At 43.0% G+C, this 23,737-nt stretch overlaps 1 protein-coding gene across 2 annotated transcripts in view; it reads right to left on the bottom strand.

Moving 5' to 3' along the window:
- The window catches only part of VEGFD (vascular endothelial growth factor D), a 31,913-nt gene that overhangs the window by 5,446 nt on the left and 2,730 nt on the right, over positions 1–23,737 (bottom strand). For both annotated transcript variants that reach the window (XM_038757183.1, XM_038757184.1), the window contains exons 2-4: positions 8,617–8,827; positions 4,236–4,426; positions 956–1,104 (exon numbers count right to left, since the gene is read on the bottom strand). In XM_038757183.1, the coding sequence (XP_038613111.1) occupies positions 956–1,104; positions 4,236–4,426; positions 8,617–8,827 (551 nt within the window). The remainder of the gene's footprint in view (positions 1–955; positions 1,105–4,235; positions 4,427–8,616; positions 8,828–23,737) is intronic.

Raw genomic sequence — 23,737 nt, 5'->3', positions numbered from 1 at the left:
TTAGTTTTGAGCCCTCATGGTCAATTTTGAAATCAAGTCAGTGGATACAGTAATCATGATGGTAAGATCTGGAAGCATTTGTGGACTGAGAGAAACAAAGACTTGCATATAATTATCCTAGAAAGCATACTGAATCTCCTGTCTGTCCTAGGTCAGTAGGAGGTGCAGTCAACTGCTGCCCTTGCTGTCAACTGTGTGTAGCAAGGCACTATCGGAAAAGCAAGAAAAAACATCTAAAATGAGCCTTTCTCCTCAACCCAGGCACTGACCACCTCATCCATTTCTGTGGCCTTCACTGCATTTACTTAACAGGCTAGAAGCAAGAGAAGAAACAAAAACGTCCCAAGTTAGTGAAGAAGCCATCGCCCCAAGCCATGGGGAATGGGCAGCAGAAGTTAAATAGGAGGTTGCCTCATCATTAAAAAGTCTTGGAAACCCTTTTCGAGCTCAGAAGGGAATTTCTCCCACTTAAGGATCATAATTGTCTTTAGAGTTTGGTGGGACAAAACACATAGTGCATCAGTAAGTTCCTTGTTTTTGCATTTTGAGGGCTTTAACAACCTACCAGGGTTGAGGAGACTTATTTCATCCAGGTATCCTGGGGCTGAGGATGTTTGCCAAGCTGGACTCTTGGCACCTGGAGAGATGTTTTACTACTTTAGGGAACTGTGCATATTGAAAGCAAAAGTCTAGATTCAGCACACCAGCTATGCAGAGACTGTGGCTGACAAGCTTTTGAGGCTCGCTGTAGTATATAGCTAACACCTAATAAAGACTATTTACTGTCCAGCAACCCCATTACTCTAAAGGGCTGGAAATGTAAATGGAAGCAGGCTGGAATCTTACACAATGAAGCAACAGTGAAAGGCTAGAAGCAAGGCAGGAATCATTGCACCAGAGACACGTTCTACACACGAAGCTTTCCAAAAGGAACAGGAAAGAGACACTGCCTTACCCATCCTCCTCCGGGGCCTGGATGGACCTTCGTATGATGGAATACGGGTGGCGCTGAGTGGTGGGTAAACACTTACAGCCTGTGTGGTTAGCAACTTTGACTGGGACCAGTTCTGGCACGGACGTCAAAGGAACTGATATCTCAAAAAGCTGTTGATGGGGAGAAAGATGATTATGGTCACGTTTGTAAATTCTTCTCCTCCCACGGCCCGCTCCCTGACCTTGACCCTTTGAGGCAGCAGACAATTTTACAGGTTTAGTTAGGTTGCCAATGAAATACTAGTGATGTAGGGTCAGTTCCATTCCTCATTCATCACTTCAGGAGATGGAGGCCCAGGCCCAGAATAGGCGGAGACTTTTTTTTTAATGGTATTTGTTAAGAGCCTACTAAGTGTCAAGCACTGTTCTAAGCACTGGGTTAGGTACAAGTTAATCAGGCTAGATACAGTCCCTGTCCCACACGGGGCTCACAGTCTAAGAAGGAGGGAAAAAGGTATTGAATCCCCATTGTGCAGTTTAGAGGAAACTAAGGCCCAGAGAAGGTACGTACCTTGCCCAAGGATACACAACAGGCAAATGACAGAGCTGGGATTAGAACCCAGTCCCTCTGGCTCCCAGGTCTGTGCATTATCTATTCGGGCCCACTGCTTCCCTTTGGAGTTTGATTAAGCTGTTTCACTCTAGAAAGCGGGTAGATAGTGCTTGGCACATTGTAAGTGCTTAACATGCCAACTTGTACTTCCCAAGTGCTTAGTACAGTGCTTGTACACAGTTAGTGCTCAATAAATATGAATGAATGAACTACCATAATAATAATAGTAATAATAATAATAATAGATGAGCAGAGAGAGGAGCAACCTCCTGGGTCCTTGCTGCTCCACCCCCATAGAAAACTCCATCTTGGGAGTTGTCCTTGAGCTCCTTTCATTCATTCATTCAGTCATATTTATTGAGCGCTTACTGTGTGCAGAGCACTGTACTAAGCACTTGGAAAGTACAATTCAGCAATAGAGACAATCCCGGCCCACAAAGGGCTTACAGTCTAGAAAAGGGGAGACAGACATCAAAACAAGTAAACAGGCATCAAAACCATCAATATAAATACATAGAATTATAGATGTATACACATCAAAACAAGTAAATAGGTATTAATATAAATAAATAGAATTATAGATATGTACACATATACACAAGTGCTGTGGGGCAAGGATGGAGGGTAGATTGTGACGTTAACATCTAGTGCCTGAAGTACTTTCTAATGTAAGCTCTGCACACAGTAGGTGCTTGGTAAATACTATTCATGATGGCGAGAGTTATGATGGCGGGGTTTCTACCTCTACGTATCACCTTCCTGAGCCCCAGAGCACTGTCCTTTCCAGTAAAAACACCAAACCCAAGCCGGGGGTGGTCTCTGGATCACCTGAAAGTCAACAAGCACTGGAAGATAATCAGTGGGATTTATTGAGTGCTTACTGTGTGCACAGCACTGTACTAAGTGCTTGAGAGAGTACAGTATCACTTGGTAGACACGTCTCCTGCCCACAAGAACTTACACTCTACATTATTTTGTGATCTCTTGGCATCACGATATAAAGATATTGTGCTCTCATGACGTGAATTCTCAACAGTATATCCCATGCCCTGCTGAGGATTTAGCTTACTTTGTGTTTGTTCTCTATGTTTCAGCTGAACAGTTTTTTAAGGAGGTCAGAATTCGGAGGTGAAATCTTTCTTGTTTTTAAATGCTCTCCAATTCATATATTAGGAGGAAAATTCAAGTCATATGGTGAGCTACACATTTGAGCTGATTCTTTTGAAAAGTATGTGGGTTGAGTCCTACTCCAAAGAAGAGTGCCCAGATCCCCTCTCAGGCAAACCAGTCCTAGGCCAGCATCTGGGATACATACCCAACAGCTCCCCAAACTGTTTTATTTGCTTTGTTCTCTTGCTGGAGGAATAAAATCGACTGCCATCATTAGCCTGCGAAAGAGATGGTCTTGTAGAGTGGGTTTTGCCCAGGGATTTTATTTCAATTTCAGTGGCTGACATGTTATTACATAAATTTTCATAAGTGCTCTGAGGAATGAAATTTTAAGTTACATCAGTTTAATGACCGTTGCATTACACATGATGTGTCTGGTTGACAACTGCTGCTAAGCAGTATTGACTCTATTTTTCTAACTCTTGAACAGTAGAGGTCAGAATTTCCACAAGGATCCTTTATTGCAACATTACATAGTGTCTCCCATCCATATTCAGCTTCTAGAAACCACCAGGCCTCACAAAATATGAGGCTGAGGAGGCAAACTCCTTTGTGACAAATCAGCTGGTGTTCTGCTACTAACATACAACTACTGGGATGAGGACAGTAGAAATGGGATTGTCTTTCCCTTTTAGGCTATTTGGGACTTATGCTGCAAACATCTAATTGCACAGTGCCGCTGAATATTAGGGTCCAGTAGGCTAGCATGTCAATGTACGTATTAAAACACTCTTAAGGATTTAAGATAAGCCATAAAAACAAGAAACCTGAAACTTGATTTAAAAGCCTTGCCAATTCATTTCTCAACAGAACACTGGATAATTCCCAGGAAATTGGCATCTCTTATGCCTCTTTGCTTTTGCCATTCTTATTTGGAATTCTGAATGCAATTCAGAATCCAGTAGAGCTCCCTAAGGTGAAGAATCATTTTTGCCAAGCAAGTAGAAAAGGATGTTGATTTCGCTTTTATACTTTTGGTTGTGACTGATTGACAGACTACCATTATATTTCTGGAGGAGGGTAGGCTGGTAAATAATGTGAAGTCAGCTCAGTTTTTGGCAGAAGTATTCCTTCCATATTGTGTTTTTACACTCTGTGTTTTGGATGGAAATGGTGATTGAATTAGGGAATGTTATTGCAGCAATCTGGACAGAATGCATTGTGATGTTAGAATAGATGGTTGTAAGCATGTGCTTGGGACAGACCCTAAAACCCTAAAATGAGTTTTCCTTAACACGGGTTTCGGAAGGAATGTTACATAACCCTTGCAACAGAAGAGAACGGAGTGTACTTAGGGATTATATTTATCATCAGGCTTTTTTAGCCTGTGGGTAGGGAATGGGTCTAACGACTCTGTTGCATTGTACTCTCTCGAACACTTAGTACAGTGATCCACACTCAGTAGGTGCCCAGTAAATACCAGTGATTAATTGCATCTTAGAAACTTGAACCTTGATTTCTGTTCTTGGAAAAAAAGAGTCATGATTCCTTCAGTTCAAAGGGGAAGTAGTAGCCTTACCTGTTTTGAAATGTATGATGTGCTGACATTGATGCAGACAAGGCTCTCTTCATTACAGCAGCCCCCGCAACGGAAAACATTCACACATGGAGGCTTAAAGAACGTGTTGGTGCTTCTGCCCAACTCTTTGGCCACTTCCACACATGTCTCTCTTGGCATACACTGAGTTCTCTGCCATTCTTCATCAATGACTATGGGAAGCAAATTCAGAGAATATGGAATGGTATTTTCATTGCTAAAGTAGAGCCAGTGTTTGGTGTATGAAAAATACAAAATCACTTACCCAGTGGTGGAAGATTAAAACCCAGATCCCCAAAGATATCCACCTCACTCACTTCACCACTCTTAAGCTAACTTAACTATCCTCACCCATGCTTTTCCCCGGCCTAGCACTCTCTCCCTTCCCACAGCCAACAGATCACAATGCTCCCCATATTCACTGTCTTCCTAAAATCCCACCTTCCCCCACCAGCCTTCTCCCGAGTTCTACAAACCTACCAGCAGTCTCCAGCACTTAATTTATATTTACTTATACACAATTTGAGAACTTTTGTATAAGTTATTCAATGGTACATTTAGTTACCTTATCCACTCTGTTTATACATAGTTTCACATCTGTCTTCCCCATTAGATTGCAAGCTCCTTATGGACAGAAAACATACTCCCTTTTTGTACTTCCCAAGCACAGTACATTGTCGTTGGTGGGAATGTAATACTGCTACCTTCACTACTACCACCACTACTACCACCAGAGGCAGGGCACGTACACTTGCACTTGGTACAAATAAATTTCAAATTCTCGTTGCATTCATTTGCAGATCTTTTTTTTTTTCCTTCTTGCGTTTTTCCCCTCCCTCCCCAAAACGGTCATGGAGAGGCTGGTTGTTTTGCTTCCCTTTGACGAACATCTGATCTATTTTGTTACCATACTGAGCCCATCTGGGAAAGCTGATGAGTGGAAGGTTTGTGGAAGCATTGCTGAATCAAATAGTATTTATTAAGATGTTCAGAGGAACCAGTCAGAGGGGACTGGTACATTTCGAAACCATACTTGCACACATTTTTAGGACTAATTGGAAATACAGTTCAAATGGTTGTCTAAGAAAACATAGCGGGGGTTGAGTTGGGACATCTGAACTCAAAGTATAAAATGATAAATGGAAGTTTTACGTGGGGCTAGTCTGTCCCACGCTTATGCGAATAATCTCTTTTGAAACATCCTAGATAAGAGATCACATTAAGTGATGCAGAATCCAATTCTGGCCTGCAGAAGGAACACTGCAACAATTCTAACTGAAACAAGGAAGGGAAAAGGAATAACCAGCTGAAAATAAGGATTTCACCCCTCTTGACTTGTATTAGATTTCAACATCGGGATAAGCAGCCTTGTGTAAACCTTCCTGAGTACTCAATTGCTTTCTTGGAAATGCATAGATTTTTCTGATAAGGCCAGTCCTAGCAGTTTGTTACAGCTCTCAAGGAACTGTGTGGCTTTCTAAGCACTAGAGAAAAACAAACTCTTCCATTCTTTTAATTCTTCATTTATAGTCTGAATTTATTACCAGAAGATTCTCACTGCAGGCCTGAGTACAAATTCAGTTAGTTCTGCCTAAACATGTGTTTTTACAGTACATTTTGGCATAATGCTTTAGGGAAGCATCTTTAGCACACATATGTCTGGATAGAATGTGACATGGGTTTGGGAGAAATGCTTGTGTGCCATATGAAAAGCTTTGGGAAGGGGGAGTGTACTAAAATGTAAGTTTCCCGAGGTTGTTCAGGAAAAAAAAAATCCCCCATTAAAGGAGAACTGACTGGAATTCTCCTGAAAAGAAGATCTACTGGTTGAAGTCTTTAGTCAGAATTGCTGGTATCAGCCTCTGTCTCAAGTCCCAAGACCCCTGTCCTGACTCTAACTTTTTTTTAACGGTACTTGTTAAGCACTTACAGAGTATTGGGTACTGTGTAAAGTGCCAGGGTAGTACAGAGTATTGGGTACTGTATAAAGTGCCAGGGTAAATACAAGATAATCAGGTTGGATTTAGTCACTGTCCCAAATGGGACTCACAGTCTAGGTAGGAGGGAGAAAAGGTAATAAATTCCCATTTTACAGTTGAGGAAACTCAGGCACAGAGAGGTTAAGTAACTTGCCCAAAGTCACTAAGTGTTGGAGCAAGGATTCGAACACAGATTCCTCTGACTCCCAGGGCTGTGCTCTTTCAATAGGCCATGCTGTTTCCCTAGGAACCTCTCCCTGAACAACTGAAAATATTTCCCTAATTCCTAATCCCTTTCCCTACCCCAAAATTCTAGTTATGTGACATGTGGGTAAGCATTTCATGTGTTCCATCATTTACCTAGGGAAAAGCTCTCACTTGAACATCTTGCTCCATGAAAGGATTCTGAAATCTATGCTCTAAAGCCTATAGAAGTGTATTCATTCCAAGAAGAACTTTGATCCAGCTTCTCTATTAACTTAGGTAAACCCACTTCATAGCCTGATGAGAGGAAAGTGACGATTTAGGCCTGCTGGTAGTCACTTAACAAGAATGAATAGGAATCGGCCACATGCTGTTACTACATTCTTCTTTCCTTCAAAATGAGCATAGAACTGTACTCGGTTTAGGATGTAAAGGACCTTGCCTAAACTGGTATATTGGAAGACTGTTTTCCTCGCTTGTTGATTTCTGTGTAATTTATATGTGTAAATTTGATTGTAATTTGAGAGTCAGCATGGCCTAGTGGGAAGAGAATGGGTCTGGGAGTTGGAGGACTTGGGTTCAAATCCCATCTCTGCGACTTTTCTGCTGTGTAATTTTGGGCAAACCACTTAACTTCTGTGTGTCTCAGTTACCTTATCTGTAAAAGGTGGTGGTGGTGGTGGTGGGGTGCTGGGGGGATAAGATTGGGAGCCCTACTTGGGACCTGATCTGTGTCCAAGCTGGTTACCTCGTATCTACCTCATATCTACCCCAGCACTTTACAGTTCCTAGCTCATAGCCCTCAAGCTTAACAAATACTGCTTCCCCCCACCCCAATCATATGAAGTTCAACGGTTCTCTCATTTTGTTTTTCCTCCATCCCAGTATCTTTTGATGAGAAGAACCCAAGGGGGGGGGGGAAGAAGGGTTGAATGGGTCAAATAAGTTGAATGGCTCAAAACAGCTTCTTCTAACAATAAAAAGAAATGTACCTCCAAATTCCCTTGCTGGCACTGTTTTGACCCGCTTTTGCGCATCTGGACAAGGAGCCAAAGGTTTGGGGGATTTTGATGTGGAGACACTCGGGAGTACTCTCCCTCCCTGCCAGTATTTTCCATCCCCCCTCCTCTCTGCCTTTAAAAAGCTCTCTAATGGCCTTAAAGAGACAAATTCAACCCAAGATGGTCCCTTGTGTGTGCAGTGTGAGAGGACTTTTGCATTTAGCATTATGTGTATGGTGTTAATGTCTGTTCTTGGAAAACAAAACTTTTTTTTTTCCCTTTGGGGTTTGCTGATCTTGGATAATGTGTGTTATTGGGTTAATTTCTGCTTATTAAAAAAACAAAACAAAAAACCCCCAAACTTCCACTTCCATTGTGCAGAATTGTTCCAAGAGGTGCTCTTTTGCTTTTTTGTTTTTAAACTTCCAAGCAGGTCTAAAATTAGGTGTTAGTAGTAGGTAATACTCCTACATTTGGGTAGTTATTTGAAATTTTATATTTCATATGTTGCTGATTCTTGAGACCTCTTGATAAACAGAGAGGGAGGCTTAAAAGGTCTTTTTCTTCCTTTATATGTGTGTGTGATCTTACCCGGACCTATCTAAACACACGGAAGGAGAAGCTGGCACCAAAGAAGCAGTGGGAATTGGTGGCAAGATCGCAGGACATAGAATCAGGGAATTACAGATTTAGTCCCAGTCCTGCCACTGGCCAACTCTGTGATCCTGAAGTAGTGTGGCCTAGTGGAAAGAATATGGGCCTGGGAGTCAGAGGACCTGGGTTCTAATCCTGGTTCTGCCATTTGTCTGCTGTGTGACCTTGAGCAAGTCACTTCACTTCTTCTGTGTCTCAGTTACCTCATTTGTAAAATGGGGATTAAGACTGTGAACCCCATGTGGGACCTGAATATCTTGTATCTACCCCAGCTCTTTGAACAGTACTTGACACATAGTAAGCGCTTAACACATACTATTAAAAAAAATCCTAAGTCACTTAGACTCTTGGGGTCTCAATTTCCCCATCTGTAAAATGGAGATAAAATATCCGGTCTCCCCACCTTTTACTCTGTGAGCCTCATGTGGAATAGGGATTGAATCTGATCTGATTCTCCTCTAGGGTTTAGCACAGTCCTTTGGCACATGGAAAGCACTTCATAAATATTATAATTATTATCATTACCTTTCAGTGTTTCAATGTCATAAAAGGCAGCAGCAAATCGTGTGGAGCGATGTGGGGCTGAGCGGGAGTCTAAGTTAGTGAAGCTTTTCAGTTTTAATCTGCATTTCCACAGCTTCCAGTCCTCCGAGTGAGTGATCTGCAGCAGCTCTTCCAAACTGGAGGCAGCCTTGATTTGCTGTTCTGATTGCTCTAGGGTTGACCGAGGTGCTCTCTGAGAGAAAAAAGACATCCAAAGAGAGATTCCATAACTTCCAACTGACTTAGGCAATTTAGAAATACCTCCAGTCCCTTGAAATGATCTTGACTTGTTTGCTGCCAAAGAAAGAGATGGCGCACGTTTGAATACATAAAAAGGCCTATGGAATTAGATTTCCTCTGGCAGCATAGTGGAAAAAGCCTGGGCCCAGAAATTGGAAAACTTGCATTCTAGTCCCACATCTGCCGGTGATCCGCTATGTGATCATGGGCAAGGCACTTATCCACTCTGTGGCTCAGTTACCTCATCGGGTAAATGGAATGACATTCATGCTCTCCCAACCACTAAGACTGTGAGTCCTGACGGGGACAGGAACTATGTCCGATCTGGTTATTTTTTTTCAACCCTAGCACTTAGCATAGTGCTTTGGCACATAGTGAGCATTTCATAAATATCATAATTATTATCAGTTATTAATAACTTGAAAACTGTGCCCCCTGAAGCAGTTCACTAGAAAAATGTTTTGGTTTTTGTCTTGGCTTTTCTCTACCAGGTTCCAAACATCTTGCAAGTAATATCTATTCCTGGGAACTACACAGATTAGACATAACATTACTTACATTTGGAAGATGAGGAAACCAAGCCCCATATCAGGCAATGGTAGAGGCTGGTGTAATGGGGGCCTGCCTCTGACTCTCAGACTTCCTTCCAACCTAAGACACAGTTCACTTCTATAAGCACTCTAGGTTCATAGGTTTGAAAAACCTACCTTCCCATGGTGTCTTATGCAATGGAGGTGAGGAGGAAGGAGTGGAGGGTGAATTCTCCATGCCTCAGTGCCTAATGTGTGCATAGCACTGAACTAAGTGCTTGACAGATGGGAAACTCTCTATGCCCTAGAGCTGGGCTTGCCAGGACCTTTGAGCACACAAAGGTAAATTACCTCGTGGGCCTTTAATACAATGCTGCCATTTTCAGCTTCAAACATTGAACAAGTAAAATTTTAGTTAGAGAGATTTTGTTATGTGCAACAACCCAAACAGAGCCTGATCTGACCTTGCAGACCACTGGAATCACAAAATGTGACCATCTTTCTAAAATTTAATATCTACTAATCCCCACCAGACTATCCAAAAAGATATTGAGTGAGAAACAGAAGGCCAGGGTTCACTAAAGATTTCATATAACAGGCCTGGAACCATCTAAAAATGCATTGGTCTAGGCTACTTCTGATGTTGGGCAAGATTTCTGAGACACAGACACCACAAACTGTGAGAGGCAAAGCCATAAAAGTTGGTATGTTTATTTCCGAAAATGTTATTCCAAACAGCTTAGTGTTATTTCCAAGTATGTTTTAATGAAATGTATCTCTCAGATTTTCCACAGTATCATACAGTGTTTTCAGCTTGATGTAAGCATTTATTTTTGAGAACCTACAATAGTTATGAAAATGGCAAAGATTATGAAATTTCAAACAAGCCTAACCACTAAATCTAATAGCTTTTGCTACCTCTCTGCCTTAGCTGATAATAAGTAACTTAACTTCTGTTAGGTATTTTCTTTGAATGGTATCTAGAAGGAGAAACTCTTCCTAGCCGAAGGCAGGAGTGTGAAGAATTTAGAAGCAAAGTATGGTGGTATGTCCTTCTTAAGCTCTAGGCTTTTAAGGAGGCAGTTTGGGTTTTAATGTCACAGTTACCGGCATGCTGTGTGACCTTATGCAAGTGTTTTAAGCTCTCTGTGCATCAGTTTCCCTACCTCAGTGGTTATGCAGACGAGTAACAATAATGGTATTCGTTAAGCACTTACTATGTGCAAGGCACTGTTCTAAGCAATGGGGTGAATAAAAGCAAATCGGGTTGGACTCAGTCCCTGTCCTGCATGGGGCTCCCATTCTTAACCCCCATTTAACGGATGAGATTACGGAGGACCAGAGAAGTGAAGTGACTCATCCAAGGTCACAAAGCAGAAATGTGACGGAGCCGAGATTAGAACCCAGGACCTTCTGACTCCCAGGCCCGGGCTCTATCCACTAGGCCATGCAGAGTATTATCATGCAATATGTGGGTCTTTTTTTAAATTCTTCAGTAGAAAGCCATTACATAGAAGAAAACTGATATAATATTATTGGAATTTGCACTGTTGCCACCACAGCTGCTATATCCAAATGTGGAACTTTTTCAACCTATTAGGCTTTTCAGACTGCGAATTCTAACTATGAGATTCTCCAGAGTGAATGAAACTCAGAACAACAACTACTTGTTAAGTTCCTCCAAAGGACATGCGGCATAAACGGGATAATCACAAATTAAATTCAACATCAACCGGAGGCTACCTTATGCCTCCTAAATTAGGAGTGCATATATGACAGACAAGCAGAAACAATGCTGAGTCCTGATCAGAGCAAACTCATCAGTGCAGCAGAGAATAAATGATCCACGCTTTGGGGTGGAAGGAATCAAGTTCACCAGGCCTTGCATGGCCTTCAAACATGCAGGACAAAAATATTCAGCAGGTCTTCACATTCAAAGGGTTAGCTCCTAAAGGGGAAATCTATGGGAGTGGATGCGGCTGAAAAGTTCAAACCAGAAGTGACCTAGTGGAAGGAGCTTGGGACTGGGAGTCAAGGAGACCTGAGTTCCAAACCTGGCTCTGCCACCCACCTGCCGGATGACAATTAATTAACCAATCATATTTATTGAGCCTTCTGCGCAGAGCACTATATTAAGCACTTGGGAGAGAGCACTTGGGAGAGTACAGTATAACTCAGTATAACAGAGTTGGAAGACATGTTCCCTGCCCACAAGGCGTTTATGGCACTTGGGGCACATAACTGAATTTCTCCGTGCCTCAGGTCGTCATCTTGGGGAGAAGCAGTGTGGCTTAATGGAGAGAGCACAGGCCTGGGAGTCAGAAGGACTTGGGTTCTAATTCTGACTCCCCCACAAGACTGCTGTGTGACCTTGGGCAAGTCATTTCACTTCTCTGGGCCTTAGTTACCTCACCTGTAAAATGAGGATTAAGAGTGTGAGCCCCATGTGGAACAGGGACGGTGTCCAATCTGATTAGAACAGTGCTTGGCATATAGTAAGTGCTTAATACGTACCATCATTATTATTATCTTTAAAGTGTGGGTTAAATACCTGGTCTCCCTCCCACTTAGACTGAGAGCTCCAAGTGGAGCAGAGGCTGTATCGGACCCGAACTGTATCTGACCTGATTAACTTGTATCTACCCCAATGCTTACTACCGTGATCGGCATACAGAAAGGGCTTAACAAATACCACATCCCATGTTGTTTGCTCAGAACGATAATCCTGTCCAGGGCAGCCCTGAGGTGGGGAATGTCTCTGCCATTTGTCTGCTGTGAGACCTTGGGCAAGTCACTATGCTTCTCTGTGCCTCAGTTACCTCATTTGTAAAATGGGGATTGAGACTGTGAGCCCCACATGGGGCAGGGATCGTGTCCAACCCAATTTGTTTGTAATAACAATAATAATAATAATAATAATGATAATGGCATTTGTTAAGCGCTTACTATGTGCAAAGCGCTTACTATGTGCAAAGTACTGTTCTAAGCTCTGGGGAGGATAGCAGGTGATCAGGTTGCCCCATGTGGGTCTCACCGTCTTGATCTCCATTTTACAGAGGAGGTAACTGAGGCACAGAGAAGTTAAGTGACTTGCCCGAAGTCACACAGCTGACAAGTGGTGGAGCTGGGATGTGAACCCATGACCTCTGACTCCCAAGCCTGTGCTCTTTCCACGAGCCACGCTGCTTCTCTCAGTGTATTCACCCCAGTGCTTAGAACAGTGCCTGGCACATAGTAAGCGCTTAACGAATACCACGATTATTACTATTATTATATGTTAACACATGTTAAATCTGTTATAATCGACTGCCCCCAATCCCATGTGCCATCATTATGTTACCCCAAGCACATGCAACACAACATAATGACATCATACACAACCAACTGAAGAAGAGCAGATTTCCACTGCCACCATGACATCACTGCCGCTCCTTCCCTGCCGTCTTCACGGACCCCTCTCAACCGTGGAAGCCCGTGTCAAGCAGATCAATCCATGCCAGGTTGGACTCTCCTCCTAGATTAGCCAGCTCCCTGAACCGATGGGGTAGAAAGTGACGTGGAGCTGGGGGCCAGACTCAACCCGCTCTAGAGCACATGGTGTCACAACACCAGGGTCTGCAGCAGGCCTCAGCCCTCCCTGGAAACATATGTCTTCACATATCTTCTCCCCAGTTACATAGAATTCTCCATCTGTGGGCTTATTGGACAGAGTCCAAGACTAAGAGTCAGCTGACTCAGGTGCAAATCCCACCTTTGCATCTTGTTTACTGTGTGACCTCATCTGTCAAATGGGTATAAAACCTTTGTTTTCCATCCCTCTTTTAGACTACATGGGAAACGGATTGTGTCCCAACTGATTATCTTATCATTAACCCAGCACTTGGAGCAATGCTTGGTGCACAGGAAGTATTTAACAATAATAATAATTACTATTATTTTTATTTGTAGTAGTAGTATTTCATTCAGTCATTCGATCGTATTTATTGAGCGCTTGCTGTGTGCAGAGCACTGTACTAAGTGCTTGGAAAGTACAACATCGGGCTCACAGTATTTACATTGCAGGTTGGAAATCCGTCACTGGCGAAAGCAGATCACGGCATACATTTTTCTCCTAGTAAAGCCCTTTAAGAGACAAGAAAAATTGCCCTATGCGGATCCAGCCAATATTAAGTGATAATCTAAGACAAAATGTTATACTGCCTTCAGAGAACAAAACCATGTGTTGGTAAATGAATCCAGAGTCCACATGCTCCTGGGGAGATGAGGAAATGGCACACCTCTCTCTGACTTGGATGTTCAAATGCATTCTTGTCTCCTGAACTGCGTTGGCCTCCAAAATGAGAGCCGCTTTCAAAGTTCATCCCCTGCTGCTTGGGTGCCTGTGATTTGCCATTCGGAGCAGTTACAAGAATGTTTGCCGAACTCGCATTAAAGTACACAAGACCAGCTATATTTGGCTAATTGAGTGCACCCCACTATCAGAAGCAGTGTGATCTACTGGAATTCAATCATATTTATTGAGCACTTACTGTGTGCAGAGCACTGTACTAAGAGCTTGGAATAGCATGGGCCTGGGAGTCACAGAACTTGGGTTCGACCCTTGGTTCCGTCACTTGTTTGCTGTGTGACCTTAGGCAAGTCACTTCATCATCATCAATCGTATTTATTGAGCGCTTACTATGTGCAGAGCACTGTACTAAGCGCTTGGAAAGTACAAATTGGCAACATATAGAGACAGTCCCTACCCAACAGTGGGCTCACAGTCTAAAAGGGGGAGACAGAAAACAAAACCAAACATACTAACAAAATAAAATAAATAGAATAGATATGTACAAATAAAATAAATAAATAAATAGAGTAATAAATATGTACAAACATATATACATATATACAAGAGCACAGGCTTGGGAGTCAGAGGTCATGGGTTCACATCCCAGCTCCACCACTTGTCAGCTGTGTGACTTCGGGCAAGTCACTTAACTTCTCTGTGCCTCAGTTTCCTCATCTGTAAAATGGGGATTAATTAATTACCTGTTCACCCTCCTGTTTAGACTGTGAGCCCTATGTGGGACAGGGACTGTGTCCAACCTGTTAACCTCGGCACTTACAATAGTGCTTGACACACAGTAGGAGCTTAAAGCAGCGTGGCTCCGTGGAAAGAGTACGGGCTTTGGAGTCAGAGGTCATGGGTTCAAATCCCAGCTCCGCCAATTGTCAGCTGTGTGACTTTGGGCAAGTCACTTAGCTTCTCTGTGCCTCAGTTACCTCATCTGTAAAGTGGGGATTAAGAATGTAAGCTCCCCGTGGGACAACCTGATCACCTTGTAACCTCCCCAGCGCTTAGAACAGTGCTTTGCACATAGTAAGCACTTAACAAATGCCATTATTATTATTAGTATTTAAAAAGTCATTATTATCATTATTATTATTATTATAATTATTATTACTAGAGTCTCCAGACCAGTGTGTGGGCAGCCTAGTCCCAGTGCCCAGAGCAGCAGTGAATTACTGCCACTTCCAAGGAAAGTGTGTCCACTCAGAGATGAAGCTAACTAAATGGCAGAGTCTCCCAGAAAGATGGCAGCATGTATTCAGTCTGGTCTCTGAAGCAAGAAGTTTAATTATCCATCTCAGAGTCCTCACATGCAGCCAGTTGGAGTTTCAGATGTGATATCAATGTACAAACAACTCATGCAGCTCTGTGTGGTTGTGGTGTGATGCTTCGGTTCCAAAAGAGCAATGAAGCACACATTTGATGGTGAAGCTGCGATGGGCACCTACTATTTTGGTCTGAGCCCTGCTAGAAATATACAGCTGGGTGGCATCCGATTATTACTGTGCATGACAGCGTGGCCTACTGAAAAGACCTTGGGATTGGGAGTCAGGAGAAGTGGGTTCTAATCGATCCTCCACCACTGTCCTGCTGTGGGCAAGTCACAATTTCTCTGGGCCTCAGTTTCCTCAACTGGAAAGTGGGCATAAGCTACCTGTTCTCTCCCCATCCTGAGACCAAGGTGCCCGAGTACAATGGACTGTGTTTGATCTGGTGATCTTGTATGTACCCCAGGACTTAGCACAGTACTTTACACTTAGTAAGTGCTTGATAAATACCATCATCATCATCAATATCATGGCATGCTGCCTGGTGTGCTTTAGAAAACTGGTAGGTAAAAATACTGGTATTTGTGAAGCATTTACCATGTGCCAACCACTGTACTATGTACACTGGGGTAGATTCAAGACAATCATATGAGACATAGTCCCTGTTCCACAAGGGGCTCAAAGTCTAAGAGCGAGGGAGGGCACTTGAAGTGCCTAATACTAATAATTGTAATACTTGTTAAGTACATATTATGTACTAAGCACTCTACTAAGTGCTGGGGTAGGTACAAGATCATCAGGTCCCACATGGGACTCACAGTCTAAGTAGGAGTGTCATTCCTTATTCAAAGTCACCTTCCAGCACAGACTGTAGGCAGATCTGTAGTATTAGTTTTGGAATAAATTCCCTACTTTTGCACCAACCTGTTATCCCCTTGCTTGGAGCTCTATTCTTATCCCCCATTGGGAAAGAGAGGTGCCGGTGGGTCTTGCATGAATTAAGCTGGACGAGAAGGTGAAAAGCCAAATCTCTTTCCCTCTATGAGATAACTGGTTCCTGCCCAAGGAAAATGGTTATTTAAGCAGTTGCTAATGTAAATTAATGAGTAGACATTTTCACCCGATTAAAGACTCATTGTGTTTGGAGCACGTAATATTATGCCCTCAGCTGTACCCCAACGTATGTTCTCACTCAACGTTTTGGCTACGATGTGATGACAGAATTAAGGAACGTTCTTCTTGCAACATGAGTCCATTGGGCAGAGGGCAAAGTAAGCCAGAACCGTCTGGAGGGCTGCCCCAGTGAAACAATAAATGCTGGATAGTTCATTCTGGTAGGAATTATTTCTGGGGGGATTTTTTTCTTCAGAGCAAGAGCTTAAGACAGTGCTCTGCACAAAGTACTCAATAAATTGATTGATTGATTGCCATGCCTCCTCTGCTGCAGGTCGAAGCTGGGGCTGGCATGTCTGATGGGGAGCTCTGGACCAGGGATTCCACAGTGGCACAGGAGCTGGTTTTAAAGTCTTTCAGAGTAGGGTATGAAAAGGTGGGCTTGGTCTCACCGCAGTGTCGGCCTCCCCTGGGGCTCAGGCAGCAGCAGTATTATCTGCTTCCCAGCGCACTAGCATGGCTGCAGGTAGGATTCGGGGGTGGGGAGCACTTTACAGTGGGGAAGCTTCTATTCTTTCTGCTCTTGTGGCTGCCTGGAGGCAGTCTGTTGCCTGGCCTGGGAATTGTGGAGGTTGCCATCATCCTCTCTGGGTTCCAGGCGAGTTAGAACAGTTCTCACCCCACCCCTGTGGAACACCTGCTTGGTGGCATGATTTTAAATGTCTCCTTATTCTGCTACGAAAACATTTTACTTTCACCCCACCCATTGGGATACAGCTTAAAGCAGTGTTGGAAGAAACGGTTTGTGCATATGCCTAATAATGATAACAATAATTATACTTATTGTTATTATTATTATTTCATTTATTAAGCACGTACCACATGCTAGATGCTGGGGTGGATGCAAGGTTATCAAATCAGACAAGTTCCAGTACCACAAAGGGCTCAATCTATCTTCTCCATTTTACTGAGGCCCAGAGAGGTTAAGTGACTTACCCAAGGCCACACAGCAGGCCAGTGGCAGAGCTGGGACTAGAGAATGAGTGTCCTAACTCCAAGTCTTGTGCCCTTTCCACTACAGCATGCTGCCTTCCCATGTGGGTATGCTTGTGGTGTCACACATGGGGGTTTGTAAGAAGACAGCTCTTGGTTACAGAGAAGTAGGTGTAAAAAACTCATCTGGATAAACCCACATCCCCTGGATTAAATGGCCTTGTTTGTAAAATTTATTTTTCTCAGTTCTTTTGAAAGCATCAACTGCTCCTATATTATGCTGTGGGTCTGGAAAAGGGGACTATGGTGTCCAGCAGCTGGGTTTTGGAGCAGGGACACGGCCTGCCTCTCAGTCCATGGTCTTTGATTCTCATACCTCACCCTGAAGGGTGAGCAGGAAAATGAAGCGGGGCAGGTAAAGTGTCCAGACCCAGACCTCTGAAAAGAGAAGCAGTGAGACCTAGTGTATAGAACACCGGCCTGGGAGTCGGAGACCGGGGTTCTAATCCTGGCTCTGCTATTTGTTTGCTGGGTGACCTGCGGCAATTCACTTAACTTCTCTGAATCTCAGTTATCTCATCTGTAAAAATGGGGATTAAGACTGTGAGCCCCATGTGGGATATGGACTATGTCCAACCCAATTAACTTGTATCCACCCCAGTGCTTAGTACAGTGCCTGGCACGTAGTAAGCCCTTCAGAAATACCATTAAATAAGTGCGGGGGGTGGAGGGGAATCTTCCCACTAAGCACACAACCCCAAAGCTCCAACTGCCTGATAGCCAGACTAGAAAACTAATTTTCTTGTACAACAGTCTGGGCTCCGTAGAGGCTCAATAAATGTTATTAATTAAGTTTGGGGTAACAATAACTGGTTGCTAAGCTCCGGCTCCATCTCACCACTTTGAAATATCACTTAGGAGAAATTGAGTTTCCCAGGGACCCAAGGTTGTTAGAGCATTCTCTGGCCTTATTCAAAGTGCTGCCAAGAGGTAAAGGAGGCTTTAGAATATTCTATAGCGACCCCCACCTCCAACCAACCATTTGGAGGGTATTCATTTTATGAGGAGGGCACAGTGAAGCAACATTTCCTCGACGTGAACCTGATGATCCAAAAGTCCTGGTCTCAGTAGCTGATGCCACCCACCAAGTAAGCTCGCTGTGGGCAGGGAATGTGCCTACCAACTCTGTTATACTGTACTCTCCCAAGCGCTTAGTACAATGCCCGGCACACAGTACATGCTCAATAAATACAACTGATTGTCATACAGCAGGTGGGTGGCAGGGCTGGGATTGGAACCCATGTCCACTTGACTGCCAGCCCACAAGGAACTTACAGAGAAATCAAAAGATATAATGATGCATCACAACAGCCACAGGGGAAGCTGGGAGACTCGTTTTTGTTCATAAATGCTTCACAGAATGATATGGCACCTTGACTTGCCAATAGCAAAGAGCAGGTTTTCTCCCGGTCATCCCGAATGGCAGTAAAGCAGCCAATTCCGGCTGAACTCAGGTCACCCTGAACACACGCTAACTAGCTTTCCTGGAATCGTGGTTTCTCTTATGTAATATCTCCTTGGTCTTGCAGGGCTCGCAGTCAATGGGAAAAGGCTTGTCAGTGTTTTAATTTAAGATGAATCTCTTGGTCAGATGTAAGCGTGCATCCCTAATGACCACCCAGCCTATTACCCATTCATGGGTGGCCTCCAAGTCCCCCTCATATTATTCTACCAGGTTTGCTTTCATAAAGAAAATCAGCAAGCTCTTCTTAAAACATCAGCAAAGCTTTTGAGTGCAGGGAATCTGCCTTGCTTCTCCTAAGTGCTACACAGAGGTGCTTCACACTTAGGTGCTTTTTAATACCACTGACAGTGAGCAATCAAGAAGTCTTCAGGTGTGAAAATCTCTATGTGGTGAGGAAGTGTGTGTTTTTGTGAGTGGGATGTGCGTGTAAGGGCATGAATGTGTATATTTAGAGCACCGTCTTGAAGATGTTTAGTAAAACCTGAGCAAACAATGACTGAAATAGCTCAATAAAGAGCAAATCCCACCAAAGAGGCTTCTTCCTGTATCGCTCTTCACAGGGCCTAGTTCCAGTAGCTCTAATGGTGTGGTATGTGAAAATTACATGGTAGATGCTAGACCAATATAGTCACAAATAGCAGGAGAACAAATACCCTGCAGCGTGGCTCAGTGGAAAGAGCCCGGGCTTTGGAGTCAGAGGTAATGGGTTCAAATCCCGGCTCTGCCAATTGTCAGCTGTGTGACTTTGGGCTAGTCACTTAACTTCTCTGCGCCTCAGTTACCTCATCTGTAAAATGGGGATTAAAATTGTGTGAGCCCCCTGTGGGACAACCTGATCACCCTGTAACCTCCCCAGTGCTTAGAACAGTGCTTTACACATAGTAGGCGCTTAATAAGTGCCATTATTATTATTATTATTAAAACACATATAGAGGGAGGAGGTGATTTAAATGCTCCTTTCCAGAGGTCCCCACAGCTGGACTCTTAGATTATGAATGTTTAACCCTGTGGTATGCCACAGGTGTTGGCAGGTGCTATAAGGAGATGGTTGGAGAAAAGCAAATCTAAAGGAGCTTGCAGGGGGAGGCTGGAGGGCCACTAAGAGATCCAGCAGGGGGCTTCATCATCATCATCATCATCATCAATCGTATTTATTGAGCGCTTACTATGTGCAGAGCACTGTACTAAGCGCTTGGGAAGTACAAATTGGCAACATATAGAGACAGTCCCTACCCAACAGTGGGCTCACAGTCTAAAAGGGGGAGACAGAGAACAAAACCAAACATACTAACAAAATAAAATAAATAGAATAGATATGTACAAGTAAAATAAATAAATAAATAAATAGAGTATTTATTTATTTATTATCCTCTCCCAATTCCTCAGAATGAGTTATCTCTCTCTGGCTACCCTATTGCTCCTCCACAGAGATATCTGGGACAAGAGGCTTACTTGTCAGAAATGCCCACAGAGAAACAGAAGTTTCTGATAAGTGGATGACATAGGTATTACTCTTCCTCCATTTCTCAGGGTCCCATAGTCAGTCTTGAACTCAGTAATCAGTAGTTCTGGGAAATTTTTTGAAGCATTAAAAAGACATCCTCTTCCAGCAAAAGTGAGATTTAGCAGAGGTATGGGCTGATAACATGTCATATATGCATGACCAATGAGAAATCTACAAAAGTGGGGATAAAACTTTTCAGTAAAATGTCTATTAGTTCATTATAACATGCATTTACTGGCATATTTTCTTTGGGCCAAGGAGGTGTAAGGATGGCATCTACTTTTCCTCTGTTCCTAGCGTGACATTATTTTCTTGTGTGAGCAAGTTGGATCAAAGAGAAAATTAATATGGATCAAAAATAAGGCACTCAAAGCAGCAGTTATCACCCCAAATCAACAACAATGAAAATGGCTATAGCTGTTGGCATTCTATTTAGGTTCCCTGCAAATGGAAGCAATGGAGAAGCTGGGAAAATCCCTGTTTAGCCTGTATTTGTTGTCTGAAGGAAATTATATGATGTTACTCTTACTGCATGACCTGTTAAAATCCATCCTACACCATTGAGATTTGGGCAATAAATGCACAATATTTACAATTCAATTTAGCACCTTTTAATGTGGAATAAAGAGAATGTTACACTCCAAGTGGGCAGGTAGGCTATGTGTTAAGAAGATGTTAAAAAAAAATCGGATGGATCTTGCAAATGTAGCTGAACACACTACATACTCTAAACATGACCGAACTAGAATTATGCCAGTGGGTCACATCTACCGGCAAGTATCATTAGCCAAAGGAACTTAGATTCAGTAGTTTGTAAAATAATTCTTCAATTCTTCCAACAAATTGCAAAGCAGAAGTCAAAGATATTAAATTATATCATTAGAATGTGAGGTGTTTAATCCCCTAGAGCCTCTCAAATTTCCTGATTTTCAAAGACTGAGTTTTTCCTAGCATCTCACCAGGGAATTGATGGCCACTGCTTTGCCAAACCAAGGGGCACTGATATTTCCTGATTAACCAGACTTGGGAAAAGAGCCTGAATATTTCCAGGACAGTTTTCCCACCGGAAAAAGGGGGTGCCAGGCTGCAGGGTGGTCCCAGTGGGAGGAGAAATCGCACACTCAAAAAAGACCTGCTCTGTCTGTGATCCTTGGGATGATTTAGAGTTTTAACTCTGTTTGAACACGGGTGCTTAATAAATTCTATTATGACTACTATAATACGATACTACAATCTCCTTGAAGACAGGGATTATACTTTTTCACTTCTTTGGGGGAATCCCACAAGCAGTCAATCCAGCGCTCTGCTCAAAAAGGCATTCAAAAAATACTGATCAAGAATGCTAGACAATATACCCTGGCACTTCATTGCCTTGAGAACAAGTGCCCCAGAGGAAGAGAGGATTCTGGAAAGTGCTGGGCTGACAGCCAGTACAATTTGTAGAGCTTGGGCCATTATTCTCCAGCTTGTAAGAAAGTGGAATGTTGAGTCACAGATTTCTGAAAGATGATCCAAACATCAGACTCCTGCTGCTAGCTATGCCTTTAAATTCAAAGCTGTCTTTTAGTAGACAAGATGAACTATCATTAAAGTGAGTCCTGGTTTCTTTCACATAACCGGATGTTAGAATGCCTGGCCATATCGCACATTTGCTTGGTGAAAAGGATCATCCTATTTAGAGCAATTAAAAATCAAGCATGATATTTTCTCCTATGATGCAGAGATGTAGGATAATGTCAAAAGACAATCTCTTATTTCTCAGGAAAACCACTTTGATGAGAAATGGAACAGGAACTTGCCTGTCGCCAAGATCTTTCTTCAGACTGGAAAGAAAGCAAGAAATGATGCGGTGTGAGATGAAAAGGATCAAGAATTTCTCCGTGCAAATGTCAAAGAGAGCAACCATAAAATAATCCAAGAAATTTGGACAGGCCAAAGGTAATGGAGTGGTTCAGCCTTGCTTTGTAAAATCTTGCTGGCTTTCTGAAAAATGAGGATGAAAGTTATGAGTGAGGGGGCAAAGTATTCCTCATGGAAGAGGAATTGATGACATGATGAGCAGTCAGTAAAAAATTCATAGAGAGTGCTGACAGCCCAGACCCATTTCAAACTACACCCAGTTTTTCCTTACATGAATGTTTGGCAAAAATGGCTTTTTGGCTATCTGATAACTTAGATCAGTGCACTCAAATGGTACTATCAAGGAAGAGTTGGAAAGTTATCTTTTTAAATATCTTACCTTGTCGTGGCAATTCTCATTCTTACATGTTTCATTTCCCTCGATCCCCAAGTCCTATACTAGGAAGCACTTGCCAGGGAAATACTACAGACACAGTTTCAATCTCTGCCTTGAAGAATGTGACCCATGGGGTGTTCCATTACCAGTTTCAATAGTTGATATTTGCTATTTTTTCAATGCTGTAGGTAATCTGCCGTAAGATAGTGCCAGGTTTCTCTGACCTAGGGAGGGATAAAGTGGGGTTTAAAATCAAAAGAGTGTTTCTGAATGAGGTACATCACTGGAGGTAAAGTGTGTGGGAGGACTATCCACTGATACCAATCCTCTGAAAAATTAATTGGAAAGAAACCTGAAGAGATTGGAAGAGACGGCTGCGAACAGCAATCCACGCACAACTCGATACAAATAGCGACCCAGAAATAAACGGCCTAGTCACAAGTCACGAATAGTTCTCCTGGAGAGCTGCCAAGTCATACTCTTAAGGGACAGTGAAACTGGCTAGGGCTTGCATGGCAATTCTTTTGAGAACTAACTCATATAGTGCCTTTGACCTTAACTGCCAAATCAGCGTGGTGTTTCAAGCTTTCTTATTCTGCACATAAAAGGTGACTGTCACAGGCACACAGCGTACTACATCAGCCACGTGATTTTGAGCCACTTAGCTCCTTTGCAGGGAAAAGAGAGCTTATTCCATAAGGCCTCCCAGATCTTGGAATGATGCCACACTCTCCTAGAGTAGAAATAACTTGAGCACTGTTGAATGATCTTTCTGGGAAGGGAGCAGAGGGAGGAAAGGGCAGCAGCACCCTTGCTTGACAGGAGTGTTTTAGAAGGTCCTCTCAACCCCTGGAAGTGTTTTCTCCATGGTGACCTTGAAAGACCTCACTTGTGATGGGACTGATTGTGTCCTACCAATCACTCAATCAGTTGGTCAGCCAGTGGAATTTACAGAGCACTGAACACTTGGGAGGGTACAATACAATACAGTTTGTAGACATGATCCTAGCCCTCAAGGTTATAATCTCACGGGGGAGATAGACATTAAAATAAATTACTGACAGCAGAATATATGGATATGTAAATGTGAAGTGCTGTGGGTGGGGTGAGTATCGATGTGCTTAAGAGGTGCATCACATGATGGCCTCAAGGAGATGTGCAAACTGGGATACAAAGAACGGGGCAATTCTGCTCTCCATAACCCCTGTGTAGACACATCTGGGATAGAAACCAGTGAATTAGCAAGAATACAGGGCAACGTCTGGTCCCAGAAAGATGTATAACTAAAGCAGACGTAAATGAAAAAAGACAATATCCCATAGCACTGGAGAGGCTGCTGTGCAATAAGTCAAGGATCATAA

This window comes from Tachyglossus aculeatus, chromosome 15 (assembly GCF_015852505.1).
Source record: "Tachyglossus aculeatus isolate mTacAcu1 chromosome 15, mTacAcu1.pri, whole genome shotgun sequence".
Lineage (NCBI taxonomy): Eukaryota > Metazoa > Chordata > Mammalia > Monotremata > Tachyglossidae > Tachyglossus > Tachyglossus aculeatus.
Note: the sequence above shows the minus strand (reverse complement) of the source record. Positions and strands in the feature narration are given on the sequence as shown.